Below are 18,504 nucleotides of genomic sequence, written 5' to 3'. Positions count from 1 at the left end.
TGTTGGGCTGTAAGCACAACCCCCACCTGTGGACGTCAGGCCATAATACCACCCTCATGGAGTCTGTTTCGGACCGTTTGAGTGGACATATGCACATTTGTGGCCTGCTGGAGGTCATTTTGCAGGACTCTGGTAGTGCTCCTCCTTGCACAAAGGCAGAGATAGCGGTCCTGCTGTTGGGTTGTTGCCCTCCAACGACCACCTCCACGTCTCCTGATGTACTGGCCTGTCTCCTGGTAGCGCCTCCATGCACACTACAATGAAAGACACAGCAAACCTTCTTGCCACAGCTCGCATTGAGGTGCCATCCTGCATGTGTTGCACTACCTGAGCCACTTGTGTGGGTTGTACTCAGTCTCATGCTACCACTAGAGTGAAAGCACCGCCAGCATTCAAAAGTGACCAAAACATCAACCAGGAAGCATAGCAACTGAGAAGTGGTCTGTGGTCATTACCTGCAGAACCACTCCTTTATTGGGGGTGTCTTGCTAATTGCCTATAATTCCCACCTGTTGTCTGTTCTATTTGCACATCACCATGTGAAATTGATTGTCAATCAGTGTTGCTTCCTGAGTGGACAGTGTGATTTCACAGAAGTGTCATTGACTTGGAATTACATTGGCCCTCATTTACTATTCTAAACCCGACCTCTTTTGTCGGGTTTTTTTGTCGCATCTTTGTCTGCGCCATGTCGCAGACATCGTGCGCCAGTCTGCGACACTATGCGACATTTTTTCCCGACGGACCCGATGTGGATTCTCCCAAACCCGAAAAAGGGGCGTTACCCGACATTTCTGAGCTTTCCCACGTATTTATTAAGGTTTCCAACCCGAATTTGTTGAATTGTTGTGGATTTTTTCCCGACAGCTCAGAGGAGTTGGAAACCAAAACCTACAAAACCCACGTGCGACAAACAGGATGCGACATAATAATAAATACCAGGGGAAAAATGCAGTCGGGTAAGAAAGCAAGAAAGACTTACAACCCGATTTTCTTAGTAAATGAGGGCCATTGTGTTGGTTAAGTGTTCCCTTTATTTTTTTGAGCAGTGTAGTATCATGTGTCCCTTGTATCTTTCATCTCTTGTATACATCTCTGTACACTTCATTTATATTATGAACCCCATTGGGGACAGGGACTAATGTGAGTGATGACTAATGTGTTTGTTTCTGTACAGCGCTGTGAACTTTGTTCGTACTGTATAAGAAATTGAATTTATATTGTTATTTCATCCCCAACAGCCATAGGTAACTAGCTCAGTGGTTAGCACTACTGACTGTTGGCCAACAGCTGTCTAGGTATGCTGGGAGTTAGAGTTTTGCTACAGCTAGAGTTCCACAGTTTGGAGACCACTGGTAATATATTTTCTATGTTATGAGATGAAAGTAAGAAGCAGTACATACCGTGTGCCGTGTCCTTTGTTTATGAAGTCTGAATGTACATAGGAGTGAGGGAGACTGCTGGCAGGTGTCACATTGGACACGTCTGCATTATTATTCTCCAAAAATGCCTCCAGACCACTTTTAAATTCTTTTACAGAGTTCACCATGACCACCTCCTCAGGCAGAGAATTCCACAGTCTCACTGCTCTTATAAAGAACCCTCATCTGTGATTGTGTAGAAACCTTCTTTCCTGTAGATGTAGAGGATGCCCCCTTGTTATAGATACAGTCCTGGGTATAAATAGATCATGGGAGAGATCCCTGTACTGTCCCCCTAGATATATTTATACATAGTTATTAGGTCTAGGTCACCCCTAAGCCTTCTTTTTTCTAAACTAAATAACCCTAATTCTGATAATCTTTCTGGGTACTGTAGTCCTCCCATTCCCCGTATTACTCTGGTTGCCCGTCTTTGAACCCTCTTCAGCTCCACTATATCTTTCTTGTACACTGGTGCCCAGTACTGTACACAGTATTCTATGTGTGATCTGACTAGTGATTTGTACAGCGGTAGAATTATTTCCTTGTCGTGGGCATCTATGCCCCTATTGATGCACCCCATGATTTTATTTGCCTTGGCAGCAGCTGCCCGACACTGGTCACTACAGCTAAATTTACTGTTAACTAAGACTCCCAAGTCCTTTTCCACATCAATCGTCTCAAGTGTTCTCCCATTTAATACATAATCCCAGCCTGGATTTTTCTTCCCCATGTGCATTACCTTACATTTATCAGTGTTGAACCTCATTTTCCACTTCTCAACCCAAACCTCCAACCTATCCAGATCCATTTGTAACAGTGCACTGTCCTCTATTGTGTTTACCGGTTTACAGAGTTTAGTATCATCTGCAAAGATTGCTACTTTACTATTCAACCCCTCTACAAGGTCATTTATGAATATAATGAATATATTAAATAGGACAGGACCCAAGACTGACCCCTGTGGTCCCCCACTAGTAACAGTCACCCAATCAGAATAAGTACCATTAATAACCCCCCTCTGTTTCCTATCACTGAGCCAGTTACTTACCGACTTACACACATTCTCCCCCAGCCCAATCCTTCTAATTTTATGCACCAACCTTTTATGTGGCACCGTATCAAATGCTTTGGAAAAATCCAGATACTGTATTTTTAAAAGTCTCCCATTTAGTGTCAGTTTTCTTGTTTTTGTAGAAATTATCCGAATTTATATATTTATATTGTTAAGGGCATTATATTGTTAAGGGGGGGGGGGTAATTCAGACTTCATAATAGGAGGCCCATTACGATCTGTGCTACGGAGCCCCTTTTCTTATGTACACTACAGATTGCAGCAGAGATCTATTTTACTTGAGGATGTTACTTCTTGCTTTTGTTGCCATTGCTTGTATTAACCTCAAACTGTCTAAGGATCCATGGAACTGATACACCACACGCTGAGAGTCAAAGGTTAAATAAGAATCCTTCAATTTTCCAAGATGCCGCTTGGTTAGGGAAGACAATGCATCAAGATAATGAGCTCTACATCCAGCAATACATATATCATTGCCTTCCTCCAGCTATTGCATTCTGTGTAGTGCCAGGACAGGAACGTATGACCTTGGTCAGCAGGGAGCTGCAGAAACCGAGCTATACGGGAAAGCTTTACATAAGCATCTTAAGGTTAACTAACCCCATTCATTTTTGCACCTTTGTAAACATAAAAAGAATATATTTCTTTGTCCATAAGGTATTTTAATATATTTTGTGTCAGTGGAATCAATATTTGAATGCTTTTAACACAGTAGAAACATTATCAAATTTAGGTTAGGTTAGGCTGTTGTGTTCCGACCCATTCAGGGGCCGGGTCCAAACGGTTCCCATTGACTTGAATAAGGTCCATTGAGTTGAGCGGAGAAAAACATAGGACATGCAGTATTATTTTGTCTGCCAAACTCCCGTCCTTCTGACAGACTGGCCAACAAAACTCCCTTTACAGGAGCACAATGGTTGTGTGAACGAGCCCTTAGCTATGGAGTCAATGCGGGAGATTTATCAATGTCGGTGTGAGGTAGAAATCATTTAAACCATGTCAGTGCTTTCTATTTTTTTGCATGTGTGTGCAAAATATATTAACCGTGCAGACGTTTGTTAATAAATTTTGCTCAAACATAGACATTCCTTCATGTTTCTACTGTCTGACACATTCGTACATGTACTCCTCGGTGTTCTATGTTTGCGCAAAATCTGTTGCGTTTGCGTAAAGCTTTAATATGGAAACAAAAAATGCGCAATTAGTAAATTAGTGTGTAAAGCATTTTTCTTTCTACGGTACACGAGCACGTAGAGAACATCGGAAAATATTCTTTTAAAAAAAGACGCACAAAAAAGACGCAATGAAAGTCACTGCGCAAACAAATACACCCGAAAAAGGGGTAAACTCAATGATAAATCACCCCCAATGTGCCGGATGTTCTTGAAAGGGCATCTTTATTACCACATGGCATAAGTCACTGCTAGAAAGGTTTACATGTTTGCAAGTGTACGGTGGATTCAGGAGTGCATGTGCATCAGGGGGGAGGGGTCAGGAGAGCTAGTAGATGTCGATTGGTTGGCTGACAAGTATTTAATGGGTATAGGCAGCTTTAGATGTGACATAAGATTTTACATCCTAGGATCCTTTTTAAAACAAACATGGATTGGTTTTGTCTCTGCCAGCAGAATTTGGCTGGGCCTAGGCCCTGAAATCATAATGTGCCCCAACCAGAAGGCAAGAGTCTTAAAATGCACCGTCCTCCACCTCCTACCACCATGCTCTTTTCTAGAAGATGTTTGTATAGAAGTAGAAAAGGGAAGACTGGAGGGGAGCACCTCGTGCGTCACTTTTGGATGGCTTGGATCCTTTAGTAGGGATCCCTTATCTCTTCAGTAGGTGCAAGGTCACAATGGTCAAATGGCCAAGATGGCCTCTTACCTTGTTCTAGAGATTAAAGTGCATATCACCCCTAATGGGGTCTCCAGATGTCATGGATAAAGCTGCAGCCTGAAGGTCACAGGAAGGGAAGTACCCAACCTGTCAAAATGCAGTAGAAGTATCAGAAATGAAGACCTTATAATGGAAGCCAGGCGCTGCTTAATCCAGGATATATCCCAGAAAAATTCTCCAGATGCCAAGGTATTTTTGAATCACAAAAGTGTTTATTAAACAGACACAGCATGCATACAGGTGATATAGGGAGGCGATTGCCTGTATGCATTCTGTGTTTGTTCAATAAAGACTTTTGCGATTAAAAAATACCTTGGCATCCGGAGAATTTTTCGCGCGTATACCCTGAATAAAGCAGCGCCGGCTTCCATTAGGTCTTCTTTCCGATACTTCCACTGCTTTTCTAGAAGATGACTCCCCCCTACCCAAAAGCACTAACCATTTATAACTGATGCCTGTCACACAATAAGGATCTAGATCTATGTATTTGTATGTAATAGATGTCTTTCCAACACCAATGAGCACTCTCCTTTAACGGCTGATTCTACAAGACAATTCATATGTATGCTGCCTTGTAAAATGAGTGTGTGTGAATGCAGCCTTAGAAGAAATGTAGGCCTTTCACACTCCATGATTATAACGGCTGTGGGGAAGTGGATCCGCTGAGCCTGTGTGGATGATGACGTGGGCCGTACCAGGGAGCAGAGTCTAAGGTGCCGCTGGTTTTCACCAGAGACAGCCGCAAATCGGGATGGACTTGCTGCGGCAGGCGGCACCCAGGTCGCTACCCCTGATACGACTCGACCACACAAGCTTCTGAGGTGAAGCGTGGCACAGGAAGGATAAGGCAAACCCGTAGTCGGGGACAGGCAGGAAGGTCAAGACAGTCGGCACTGGAGAGTGGACAGGAAACGTAGAAAGGAATTCTGATACACAGTAAGGCAGAACACAAGTAAGGTATGCTTTCTCTAAGGCTGTGGGGCATAAAGATCCGGCAAGGGGAAACAGGAAGTGCTGACACTTATAGTGTCAGCGAGCAGCAGTCACCAATTAAGGGCATACTGGCCCTTTAAATCGCAGAGAGTCGGGGTGCATGCGCCCTAGAGGGTGGGTACACGCACGCCGGCGACCTGGAACAGCGGAGGAAGCAGGAGGTGAGTAACAGCCCAGCGATCGCATGAGGGTGCGTCCCGTGATGCGAACCGCGGCACTGCCGACAGAGGAGGACGAGACAGGGGAGCGCTCGAAGACAGATTGTCTGGCTGGAGCACTAGTTGTAACAATGATGCATCATGGGAAATATACACAGGCACAGTGATGGCATACCGATATTTTTTGTCAGTTCCATAGACTTTAAATAAAGCCCATCTTCTACTCTCAGACAGAATGAGCCTGAGTCTGGGAGAGAAGTGTACTGCCGCATGCTTCATCCAGCTACATCTAGAGGTTGGTGGGGGTCTCAGGACTGAGACCCCTACCAATCAAAACTTTCGACATGTCGAAAGTTTTTTTTAAATGACAGTAATGATTTCAACCAGAATACCCCTGTGGACCACAGCAGAGAGTACTTTGCAGTCAGTAATAAATATGCTTTAGCTCATTGGTACCTTTTATCTGCAAGATCTGTTTTATTTCCAACCAGCATTATTATGACATCACTTCCTCGCTCTGTTCTGACATCATCAATCCATTTGGATGTTTGGTGAAAGGAATTCAAATCTAAAAAACAAACCGGAATGTCATATTTAGCACAAAGTGATGAGGTAGTATATTGTATTGTTTACTGTGAGCATCCACCACATTATTTACCTTTGCAATGATGTATCCAAAGAAATCAACAAGCATACATGTAACGAATTCTGAAAGACGTGGAAGCCAGTTGTAAATATACTGATCCTTAAAACGGCATTTATATGGTGCCCATAAAAGTCTGACTGTCCACAGTGCTGCAGTGTAATGTAACCATGGAATTCTGCATCACAATTCCCACAGGGCCGGTTCTGCTTATAGGCAAAATAGGCAACCGCCTAGAGCCCCCTATTTATGGGGGCGCCGCCCTGCACGCACCCGCAGCACCTGCCCAACCACTGTGTCACCCCAGTAGTAAGGTAATTACACAAGGAGGAGGTTTGTTAAAGTGTGATACCCCAGTAGTAAGGTGATTACATGAGGAGGAGGTTTGTTACAGTGTGTCACCCAGTAGTAAGGAGATTACATGAGGATGAGGTTTGTCACAGTGTGTCACCCCAGTAGTAAGGGGATTACATGAGGATGAGGTTTGTCACAGTGTGTCACCCCAGTAGTTAGGAGATTACATGAGGAGGAGGTTTGTTACAGTGTGTCACCCCAATAGTAAAGAGATTACATAAGGAGGTTTGTTACAGTGTGTCACTCCAGTAGTAAGGAGATTACATGAGTAGGGGTTTGTTACAGTGTGTCACCCCAGTAGTAAGGGGAATACATGAGGAGGAGGTTTGTTACAGTGTATCACCCCATTAGTAAGGAGATTACATAAGGAGGAGGTTTGTTACAGTGTGTAAAAATCAGCTTTGGCCTAGGGTGGCAAAAATCTTTGCACCAGCCCTGCATTCACACTACGAAATTCTGGACCCCAGACTCCGCCAAATGAATGAACATGGTCATGCTTTCGGCGGAAGGAGCTCACAAATGCTTTGTTGTCTATGGAGATTGAGCATTTCCGAGTGGTACTAGTGCCAGCTTGGTGGCCGATACAGATGGAATCTCCGCTCAGAGAGATTCCATAGTGTGAATGAGCCCTTAGGGTCTATTCATCTTCTTGCGGTATTCTGCCTCAAATTAAAGTCCATATACAAGCGGAAATTCAGAAGTGTGAATGAGAGTGCAGACTTTAATTTGAGGTGGAATTCTTCAAGCAGAAATTCTGCCATGTGAATAGACCCTAAGGCTAGTTTCAGACTACGGAATCTCCAGGCAGAAAATTTCCGCCTGGAGATTCTGAGTGCGACCAGCGCCGGCTGAATCAGGACCGCGCGGACACTGCAAACTCCAATAGACTGCAATGTGTTCCGCGCGGATTTCCGCCTCAAGAAAGAGCACCGCCTTTCTTCAGGCGGAAATTTCTAAGCGGATTTTCCACTTCACAAATTCCGAAGTGTGAATTTGTGAACGGAAACCCATTCACTATACTAGACATTTTAGCAAGCGGAATTTCGGACGGAAATTTTACGACTGAATTTCTGTCGGAAATTCCGTAGTCTGAACCTAGCCTAAGTGTGTCCTTTGGAATGCTTTATACTGTGAGGTTGGTTCCAAACTGTTTTTTACATGAGGTGCACGGCTGTGATGGCTTTCCTGGTACAACAAGCTAAAGATAAACAAGCTTCAACATAAGTATAAGTACACAAATACAAGTAGTAAGACGCCTAGAGGTCAAACACAAATAATATATTGCCGCAGGGAGAAAAGTGCGCGTATAATTGACTAAATAAAAACTGCTATCAAAAACGCCAGACAACCCCTTTAAAAATGATATAACAGCACATATTATCTGTTTAATGCATTATAAGGCCTCCATTACACAGTGGGGTTTTATGTATTTTTTTTTATATATATATGAAAAATAGAATATGGAAACACCATTCCTTTTTCTGATTGCGACTTGAGTTCTTATGGCATTTTAGTGGCATTTTTATTCTGTGTCCTTTCAAGTCTTATAGGGAAACCTGTGGGTAAATACACTGGGGAAAAAAAACACCATACCCAGAGGATGCAGAGTTTTTAAAATGAAAATGCCCTGTATGTAGTGTGTACTATACTATAAACTTTTGTGTAACATCGGGCTGCAGTTCTTTTGAGAAAATAAAAATACATAAAAACAACCCTAAGGCTAGGATTCCACTGAGATTTTTGCCCTGCGATTTTTTGGGCTTAAAAACACCAGAAAAACTGCCACTGTTTTTCACTGCATTTTGGCGTTTTTTTCTGGCGATTTTACCTTTGTATGGAATTTGCCTTTTTTGGCCCCTTTTTTGTACAAAATTAGTTGAGTACCAGAAAAAAAATAAAAAATAAAGAAGGATGCAGTAGGGATATAAAAAAAGTATTTAACTAAATGTTTATTTTTTATAACAAAATTTGAATAATTTTTTTTTTAGAAAGTGTGTGTGTGTTTAACTTTTCCCTTTTTCCCATTGTTGGGCGTTTTGAAAATCCAGCCTCTTTGCCCCAATTTGCTGAAAAACGCCAAAAGGATAAAAAAAAAATGGCAAACTGAAAAACGCCAAGGGAATCTGGCATTTTGCAGTTTACTATTGACTTGCAGCTAACAACTGGACGCGGCGTTTTTTCGGTGAAAAAAAGCCGTGTGGGAAAATTGGCGTTTTTTTACGGCGTTTTTGCAAAAAAATAAACTCAGTGGAATTCCAGCCTAAGAATAGGGTTTTGTAGCGCATGTAGCGCATCCGCAGCGGGTGTCCACTTGTGGATTGGCTTTCGAAATTTCAGCTGCAGGACACCCGATGCAGATGTGATACTACCCTAAGGGTACGTTCACACGCGCTGTTTTTTTTACGTATTTGAAAGTGGGCGGGCTCTTCTCGGCTGTCCGCAGACGATTTTCCACGGCGGAATGTACACTGCGGAAAATCCGCCGCAAGCCCCATTGAAGTCAGTAGGGACTGTGGTGGATTTTCCGCAGCGTAAATTCCGCCGCGGAAAATCTGCTGCGGACAGCCGAGAAGAGCCCGCCGACTTTCAAATACGCAGCGGAAAACCCGCTAAAAAATCAGCGCGTGTGAACGTACCCTAAAAGAACGTTCTGAGATGGAGCCGTAAAACAAGGATCCTAAAAAGTTATCGAAAATCTAATGGAAATTGAGATCAGTAGATGCACATGCTGTTTGTCAACTATATGGAAGAAATCTACATAGTAATGAACCTCGTTAGTGATCGGAATGTGTGCGCACAAGGTTGCAAACAATAAATCTCAGTGTCAGTAACAGCACCAACAAACATTGCCTGTCTGAACGCTATCATTAAAGTAATGTATCTCCTTGCTGTTAATGCACACACGCCCGGATCTGTGATCGCAGCTCTGTAGAATGTGATAAGAGGGGATTAAACATGCTAGCAAGATGCTAAAGAGTCACTAAATAGATGCTGTTAATTATCTAATGAGCTGATGGTGTTTCTCTGATTCCAGAAATGAAGCTGCCCCTAGGGGGTTTGAAGCTGCTAGTGACACACTCAGTGATCACCAGGGGGCAGCGCACTCACAATGTGACCAGAGAGCAGCACATGCTGGACCCTGTCCTAATTAAATCCTGCAGGCCCCACTACCAACCTTTTCTTTTCTTCTTTTCTGAAGCATCTCCTTATCCTGCTCACAAGCTGAATGTTAAGTATCAGGCAGGGAAGTGCACATTATCCAGCATACGCTTATTTGCCAATAACAGGCTTTTTTTTTTTTTTTGCGCTATTTGATCAACCGTTTGCACTCATTATGAACAAAGTTGTCAAATGCCAATAGCTTTAGTGTCTGCACTACTTTATTACAAATGAATGGAGTTGTTCACACTGCACTCAAGTTGCCTTGCATCACACTAAAGCAGTGGTCTCAAACTGCGGCCCTTCAGATGTTGCGAAACTTCAACTCCCAGCATGCCCGGACAGCCAACGGCTGTCCGGGCATGCTGGGAGTTGAAGTTTCGCAACATCTGGAGGGCCGCAGTTTGAGACCACTGCTCTAAAGGGTTAACCTAACAAACCCAGGTAGGTATTAAAATATCTTTTCAAACAACAGGTACACTGGGGTTATCCAGGAAAAAAAAATTTTTTATATATCAACTGGCTCCAGAAAGTTAAACAGATTTGTAAACGACTTCTATTAAAAAATCTTAATCCTTTCAGTACTTATGAGCTGCTGAAGTTGAGTTGTTCTTTTCTGTCTAAGTCCTCTCTGATGACACGTGTCTCGGGAACTGTCCAGAGTAGAAGCAAATCCCCATAGCAAACCTCTTCTACTCTGTGCAGTTCCCGAGACAAGCAGAGATATCAGCAGAGAGCACTGTTGCCAGACAGAAAAGAACAACTCAACTTCAGCAGCTGATAATTATTGGAAGGATTAAGATTTTTTTTTAATAGAAGTAATTTGCAAATCTGTTTAACTTTCTGGAGCCAGTTGATTTATATATATATATATATATATATATATATATATATATATATATATATATAAAATTTTCCTGGAATACCCCTTTAAGGGTCTGTATTTACCAGTGGTTTTTTATTTTTATTTTTTCCTTTTCCTATGATTTGTCAGTACATAAATACATAAATTTTTTTTTCTTCATTAAAGGAGATATATTATGGGTAAAAACTAATCCTTTATCCAAAGGATAGGGGAAAAGTTTCAGATCGCGGGGGGTATTACTGCTGGGCCACACCGCGATCTCCTTTCCGGGGCCCCGGCTCTCCCCAGGAGTGGCGCATCACAACCCCTCCATATATCTCTATGGGAGACCTGTTCGGCTATCTTCGGCATTGAGATATATGAAGGGAGTGTGGCAGCCCCCCCTTAGTGCGGGGGTTGTGAGGTGCTGCTCCCAGGGAGAGCCAGGGCCCCGTACAGGAGATTGCAGGGGTCCCAACAGTCAGACTCCCTTCGATCTAAAACGCATTCCCTTTTCTTTGGATAGGGGATACGTTTTTTCCCCATGGTACTTCTCCCTTAAGGGTCTATTCACACGTACAGTATCCTGCACATATTTAGTTTACCTTGAACTTTGCAGCATAAAATCTGCAGCTTGCACAGAATACTGTGAATGTAAATGTGGTGTTCCAGCACAAGTGACTGTCCTGTAGTTGAGGCAGCCTGGCAGCATATAGTGTTGGGCCCAATGGAGTTGCTTAGTATAATAAATTATGTGTATAGTGTAATATAAAATAATATATTTTTCATTAAATTAATTTGATTGCTGTTCTATATATATGCAAGTTTAATGTATCACTGTGCCTTTAAAAATTGTGAGCAGCAACCCCATGTGACCATGCGAGCCAGTGTGATGTAGAAGACAGAAAGAAGACCCTTGGAGTGGCGCTGCGAAAGTGAAAAAAATCCAGAAAAGGAAAAAAAAATCGAACCAGAGTTGCGGTTAATGCATAGACACTGGAGGATTTTATTGGAGCTAAAACAATAAAACAGATGACGCGTTTCAGGTGTGCCACCCCTTCTTCAGATCAGTATGAAAACATAGTGTACAAGCAAGGTATATATAGGAATAAATGAACAAGCAGGATGTGATGTCATTGTCAGGTGACAGGATGTGATGTCACTATCAGCTGTCCATCCCACCTCATTTTCTCATTGAGGTGGGATAGACACCTGATAGTGACATCACATCCTGTCACCTGACAATGACATCACATCCTGTCACCTGACAATGACATTACATCCTGTAAACAGTACATAATAGTAAAACAGCACAAAATCATATAACAATTTTAAGGGAGGCAATAGCTTTCCATACACTTTTAATGCCTGTGGCTAAAACTCAAAGAAGGGTTAAAATATCATAGCGTACATGTGACAGGTTGAACGTAGTAAAGCAAACAAGGCGTCATATCTAAGAGCTGTTTATACAATCTAATTGATGTATATAAGAGTTATATAATAAAATCAGAGATATATATGTACAAAGCTATATGTTGGGAATATCTAAGACAGCGGTCTTCAAACTGTGGCCCTCCAGCTGTTGCAAAACTACAACTCCCAGCATGCCCGGACAGCATGCTGGGAGTTGTATATATATATATATAATGTAAATAATATAAAGAGGGATAAGTACTACAAAGTATACATGTGGGCACCCATGTAGAGATGAGCGAACTTACAGTAAATTCGATTTGTCACAAACTTCTCAGCTCGGCGGTTGATGACTTATCCTGCATAAATTAGTTCAGCTTTACGGTGCTCCGGTGGGCTGGAAAAGGTGGATACAGTCCTAGTAGACTCTTTCCTAGGACTGTATCCACCTTTTTCAGCCCACCGGAGCACCTGAAAGCTGAACTAATTTATGCAGGAAAAGTCATCAACTGCCGAGCCGAGAAGTTCGTGACGAATCGAATTTACTGTAAGTTCGCTCATCTCTACACCCATGTATCAAAACAACTGGGGCAAACCGTACCAACAGCTAAATACACCATATGGGATAAGAAGAACAGGTGGAAACTAAATTGCACCTGGTTTTACAGATTACACTCGATCATGTCATTAAGACCTCGAGGTGACAGGGTTTGGAGAGTGTGTATCCAGAAGTTCTCCTGCCCTCTAAGGGTATTGAACCTCTGGGATACATCTTTACCTATACCTTCAATAAGTGTAACACGGATGCGATCAAAACACCCAGCATGAACTTCCATTAGGTGCCATGAAACGTTGTGCAGGAGGAACCCATGAACAGTGTAACATCGCAGTAACAGGATAATTCCCTCATCGTGCACGGAGGCCACATAAATACACCCTCGTTGCACATTTAAAGGGGTATTCCAGGCAAAAACTTATATATATATATATATATATCAACTGGCTCCGGAAAGTAAAACAGATTTGTAAATTACTTCTATTAAAAAATCTTAATCCTTCCAATAGTTATTAGCTTCTGAAGTTTTCTGTCTAACTGCTCAATGATGATGTCACGTCTCGGGAGCTGTGCATGATGGGAGAATAACCCCATAGGAGCTGGACAGCTCCCGGGACGTGAGTCATCAGAAAGCAGTTAGACAGAAAACAACAACTCAACTTCAGAAGCTAATAACTATTGGAAGGATTAAGATTTTTTAATAGAAGTAATTTACAAATCTGTTTAACTTTTCGGAGCCAGTTGATATATAAAAAAAGTTTTTGCCTGGAATACCCCTTTAAGAGATTCCCATACTATACCCAGAGCTGTACCTGGACTTTCTTGCTAGATGGTAAAGATCAGTATGTCACAAGACCCCTAGATCACCCCACAAGTTCGACCTTCATACCAGACCCCACAATTGTTCAGACTATGGAGATGAAACTCCCTTACTTAAAGGGAACCTGTCCTATTGAAAATGCAGTTTAATCTGCAGACATCATGTCATGAAGCAAGAAAATCTGAGCAGATTGATATATAGTTTAATTGGAAAATTAGAATAACTAACAGAATAACTTATCTATTCATGTAAATACCTGCTCGGGGGAATGGCCTGTGATTTGAGCAGGGGTGGGTCTGAGCTCCTGCTAAAGTATCCTGTCACCTCTCCTTTCCACAGTGATTTCTTACCTGTCAGGAAACATTCACCCATCCTTCATCCTCACCCCGGGATGACACTTACAATGGGGACTCTTCCTCCGATACCTTCATGGACCGTCTGGAGTTGCCTCCTCTGAAGTAGGCCCTACTCTACCTAGTGATGCAGAACCAATATCTGAGCCTACAATTAAAGGGGTACTCCAGTGGAAAACTTTTTTTTTTTAAATCAACTGGTGCCAGAAAGTTAAACAGATTTGTAAATTACTTCTATTCCTTCCAGTACTTATTAGCTGCTGAATACTATAGAGGAAATTATTTTCTTTTTGGAACACAGAGCTCTCTGCTGACATCACAAGCACAGTGCTCTCTGCTTACATCTTTGTCCATTTTAAGAACTGCCCAGAACAGCATATGTTTTCTATGGGGATTTTCTCCTACTCTGAACAGTTCTTAAAATGGACAGAGATGTCAGCAGAGAGCACTGTGGTCATGATGTCAGCAGAGAGCTCTGTGTTCCGCCTCTGTAGTATTCAGCAGCTAATAAGTACTGGATTGATTAAGATTTTTTTAATAGAAGCAATTTACAAATCTGTTTAACTTTCTGGCACCAGTTGATTTAAAAAAACAAATACATTTTTTTTTTTAACATAAATAAATTTTAAAAAAAAGTTTTCCACCGGAGGACCCCTTTAAGGATGTGTATTCTGCGGTCCTTGCTTTGGGTGCTAATATGGGCTCTATAAAAGATGGTGTCTCTTTAATCTGGCAAGATCTGTAACATTACCTATTGTGTATTATTGGACTTTATGCCAATGGTGTCTGGGGGTATATATATATATATATATATATATATATATATTGTATATATTTTTTGAGAGGGTACCATTTCTGCTATATTTATTGTTATTTGCTTACATTTATTATTGTTTTCAAGGGGGTTTTAATTCCCTAATGCCTTCCTGAGATATCTCCTTACATCTACGCAGCCATCTTGTATGTAGTTTATATATATGATTCCTGTATTGTAATTGCTGGGAGTTGCAGTTTTGCAACAACTGGAGGCACCCTGGTTGGGAAACAGGGACCTAAAGAATAAGCTGATGGCATAACCATATAGCCTCAAACTGGCTTCTTTAATCGCAAGTAGAGATGAGCGAACTTACAGTAAATTTGATTCGTCACGAACTTCTCGGCTCGGCAGTTGATGACTTTTCCTGCATAAATTAGTTCAGCTTTCAGGTGCTCCCGTGGGCTGGAAAAGGTGGATACAGTCCTAGGAGACTCTTTACTAGGACTGTATCCACCTTTTCCAGCCCACCGGAGCCCCGGAAAGCTGAACTCATTTATGCAGGATAAGACAAACTGCTGAGCCGAGAAGTTCGTGACAAATCAAATTTACTGTAAGTTCGCTCATCTCTAATCGCAAGTAAAAAATATATACAGTAGACATAGCCGACTTAGCCAACTGGAACATGTCATTATGGCCACCATATTGACTGCGGTTACAAGGCTGCAGACATTTACATGGTGAAAACTACTTACAGAATCTACTTACTTGTAATGTCGTAAACTACCACAGCCACGGTGGAGTCCCGGATATAACTGGGGATGAGGCTGCGGAACCTCTCTTGGCCAGCCGTGTCCCAGAGCTGCAGTCTGACCTGGGACAACATAACAAGTAATAGAAGAAACAGCAGATGATGACATTATTGCTGGACCCTCCTATGAATATCTTCATTTTAATAAGTCTCATATTTAAACCACATTTTCCTATAGCATAATAGATAGACTCTCTGGGCCGGCCTGACTATCAGTTTGTTTTACTATCTATTGATCAATCTACCAATCTATCTAACAAATGTAATATCATGCGGGTCCACCTTGAGCTCTGACCTCTGTAAGTGCCCTGGGGGTGGTGTCTGGCACCAAGACATTCACAGCAGATCCTTTTAGTCCAGTGGGCTTAAACTGTGGCCCTCCAGATGTTGTAAAACTTCAACTCCCAGCATGCCCGGACAGCCGTTGGCTGTCCGGGCATGCTGGGAGTTGAAGTTTTACAACATCTGGAGGGCCACAGTTTGAGACCACTGTTTTAGTCCTATAAGTTGATGGCACTTTTTCAGCACATCTCAGAGTGCACTCTTGATGGGGGTGCCGGTTTGCCCGCTGCAATAAAGTTAGCTAGCATTCGAAGCACCCGCCCATCCAGAAAAACCCTGCCACCCCAGTAGTAAGGTGAGTAAACGGGGAGGAGGTTTGTTACAGTGTGTCACCCCAGTAGTAAGGAAATTACATGAGGAGGAGGTTTGTTACAGTGTGTCACCCCAGTAGTAAGGAGATTACATGCGGAGAGGGTTTGTTACAGTGTGTCACCCCAGTAGGAAGGAGATTACATGAGGAGGAGGTTTGTTACAGTGTGTCACCACAGTAGTAAGGAGATTACATGAGGAGGGGGTTTGTTACAGTGTGTCACCCCAGTAGGAAGGAGATTACATGAGGAGGAGGTTTGTTACAGTGTGTCACCTCAGTAGTAAGGAGATTACATGAGGAGGAGGTTTGTTACAGTGTGTCACCTCAGTAGTAAGGAGATTACATGAGGAGGGGGTTTGTTACAGTGTGTCACCCCAGTAGGAAGGAGATTATATGAGGAGGAGGTTTGTTACAGTGTGTCACCACAGTAGTAAGTAGATTACATGAGGAGGGGGTTTGATACAGTGTGCCAACCCAGTAGTAAGGAGATTACATGAGGAGGAGGTTTGTTACAGTGTGTCACCTCAGTAGTAAGGAGATTACATGAGGAGGAGGTTTGTTACAGTGTGTCACCACAGTAGTAAGGAGATTACATGAGGAGGAGGTTCGTTACAGTGTGTCACCACAGTAGTAAGGAGATTACATGAGGAGGAGGTTTGTTACAGTGTGTCACCACAGTAGTAAGGAGATTACATGAGGAGGGGGTTTGTTACATTGTGTCACCCCAGTAGTAAGGAGATTACATGAGGAGGGGGTTTGTTACAGTGTGTCACCCCAGTAGTAAGGAGATTACATGAGGAGGGGGTTTGTTACAGTGTGTCACCCCAGTAGTAAGGAGATTATATGAGGAGGAGGTTTGTTACAGTGTGTCACCTCAGTAGTTAGGAAATTACATGAGGAGGAGGTTTGTTACAGTGTGTCACCCCAGTAGTGAGGAGATTACATGAGGAGGAGGTTCGTTACAGTGTATCACCCCAGTAGTAAGGAGATTACATGAGAAGAAGGTTTGTTACAGTGTGTCACCCCAGTAGTAAGGAGATTACATGAGGAGGAGGTTTGTGATAGTTTGTCACCCCAGTAGTAAGGAGATTACATGAGGAGGAGGTTTGTTACAGTGTGTCACCCCAGTAGTGAGGAGATTACATGAGGAGGAGGTTCGTTACAGTGTGTCACGCCAGTAGTAAGGAGATTACATGAGGAGGTTTGTGATAGTTTGGCACCCCAGTAGTAAGGAGATTGCATGAGGAGGAGGTTTGTTACAGTGTGTCACCCCAGTAGTTAGGAGATTACATGAGGAGGAGGTTTGTTACAGTGTGTCACCCCAGTAGTGAGATTACATCAGGAGGAGGTTCGTTACAGTGTGTCACCCCAGTAGTAAGGAGATTACATGAGGAGGAGGTTTGTTACAGTGTGTCACCCCATTAGTAAAGAGATTACATGAGGAGAAGGTTTGTGATAGTTTGTCACCCCAGTAGTAAGGAGATTACATGAGGAGGAGGTTTGTTACAGTGTGTCACCCCAGTAGTGAGGAGATTACATGAGGAGGAGGTTCGTTACAGTGTGTCGCCCCAGTAGTAAGTAGATTACATGAGGAAGGGGTTTGTTACAGTGTGTCACCCCAGTAGTAAGGAGATTACATGAGGTTTGTTACAGTGTGTCACCCCAGTAGTAAGGAGATTACATGAGGAGGGGGGTTTGTTTCAGTGTGTCACCCCAGTAGTAAGGAGATTACATGAGGAGGGGGGTTTGTTACACTGTGGCACCCCAGTAGTAAGGAGATTACATGAGAAGGGGGTTTGTTACAGTGTGTCACCCCAGTAGTAAGGAAATTACATCAGGAGGAGGTTTGTTACAGTGTGTCACCCCAGGAGTAAGGAGATTACATGAGGAGGAGGTTTGTTACAGTGTGTCACCCCAGTAGTGAGGAGATTATATATATTTTGCAGCCCGGACGGGATAAAAGGAAAAAAGTGCGCGCCGGACTACTCCTTTAATAATGTTCCCCCTTAGATGTGTCTTCTCAGGACTATACTAAACATGATTGTGTTCAATCTGTAGTGTGTATGGGCTCTAAGGCAGCTTGATAAATCTTCCCCTGGATAAGTTTATGTTTTTGGTCCAGCCAGTATATCCAGAGTACTCAATGTTTTCTCATTACTTTTCCTGCAGCTCAGCCCCAATATAATTCATGACAGACGAGTAACATTTTTATTGGATGCTTTGTGAAAATTGGAGTCTATAGTCATTACAAATTTATTACAAGTTATATTCCATAACCATATAAACTCACAGCGTTCTGTGTCTTATTTCCCATAACACTATAATGTGCAATAATCCTCCTTATGTTATGCGCTTGGCAAGAGCGTCCAACAAGAATGGAGTTTACTAAGTAGATTGAGGACCTCACTGGGGACTGGCACTAATGTGAGAGATGATGAATTGTGTACATGGATGCTGAGTATGTTGGCGCAATATACAGTAGCCAAGAATAAATACATATTCAGTAAGAAAACCATAAATGGATTTTGATCTCACTTCTTGCTAAGCTATTGACTTTCATCTGACCCTCTAGTGTAGATTACATTAAATAGATAAATTGCCTTGA

The 18,504-nt window shown here is 42.5% G+C and overlaps 1 protein-coding gene across 1 annotated transcript in view; it reads right to left on the bottom strand.

Annotated features, from left to right (window-relative positions):
* Window positions 1–18,504, bottom strand: part of RAB6B (RAB6B, member RAS oncogene family) — a 75,136-nt gene that overhangs the window by 11,544 nt on the left and 45,088 nt on the right. Inside the window, exons 4-5 of the mRNA XM_056564407.1 lie at window positions 15,205–15,310; window positions 5,997–6,108 (exon numbers count right to left, since the gene is read on the bottom strand). Of these exons, the coding sequence (XP_056420382.1) occupies window positions 5,997–6,108; window positions 15,205–15,310 (218 nt within the window). The remainder of the gene's footprint in view (window positions 1–5,996; window positions 6,109–15,204; window positions 15,311–18,504) is intronic.

This window comes from Hyla sarda, chromosome 3, assembly GCF_029499605.1.
Source record: "Hyla sarda isolate aHylSar1 chromosome 3, aHylSar1.hap1, whole genome shotgun sequence".
Lineage (NCBI taxonomy): Eukaryota > Metazoa > Chordata > Amphibia > Anura > Hylidae > Hyla > Hyla sarda.
This window is presented reverse-complemented; position numbering and strand designations above follow the sequence as displayed.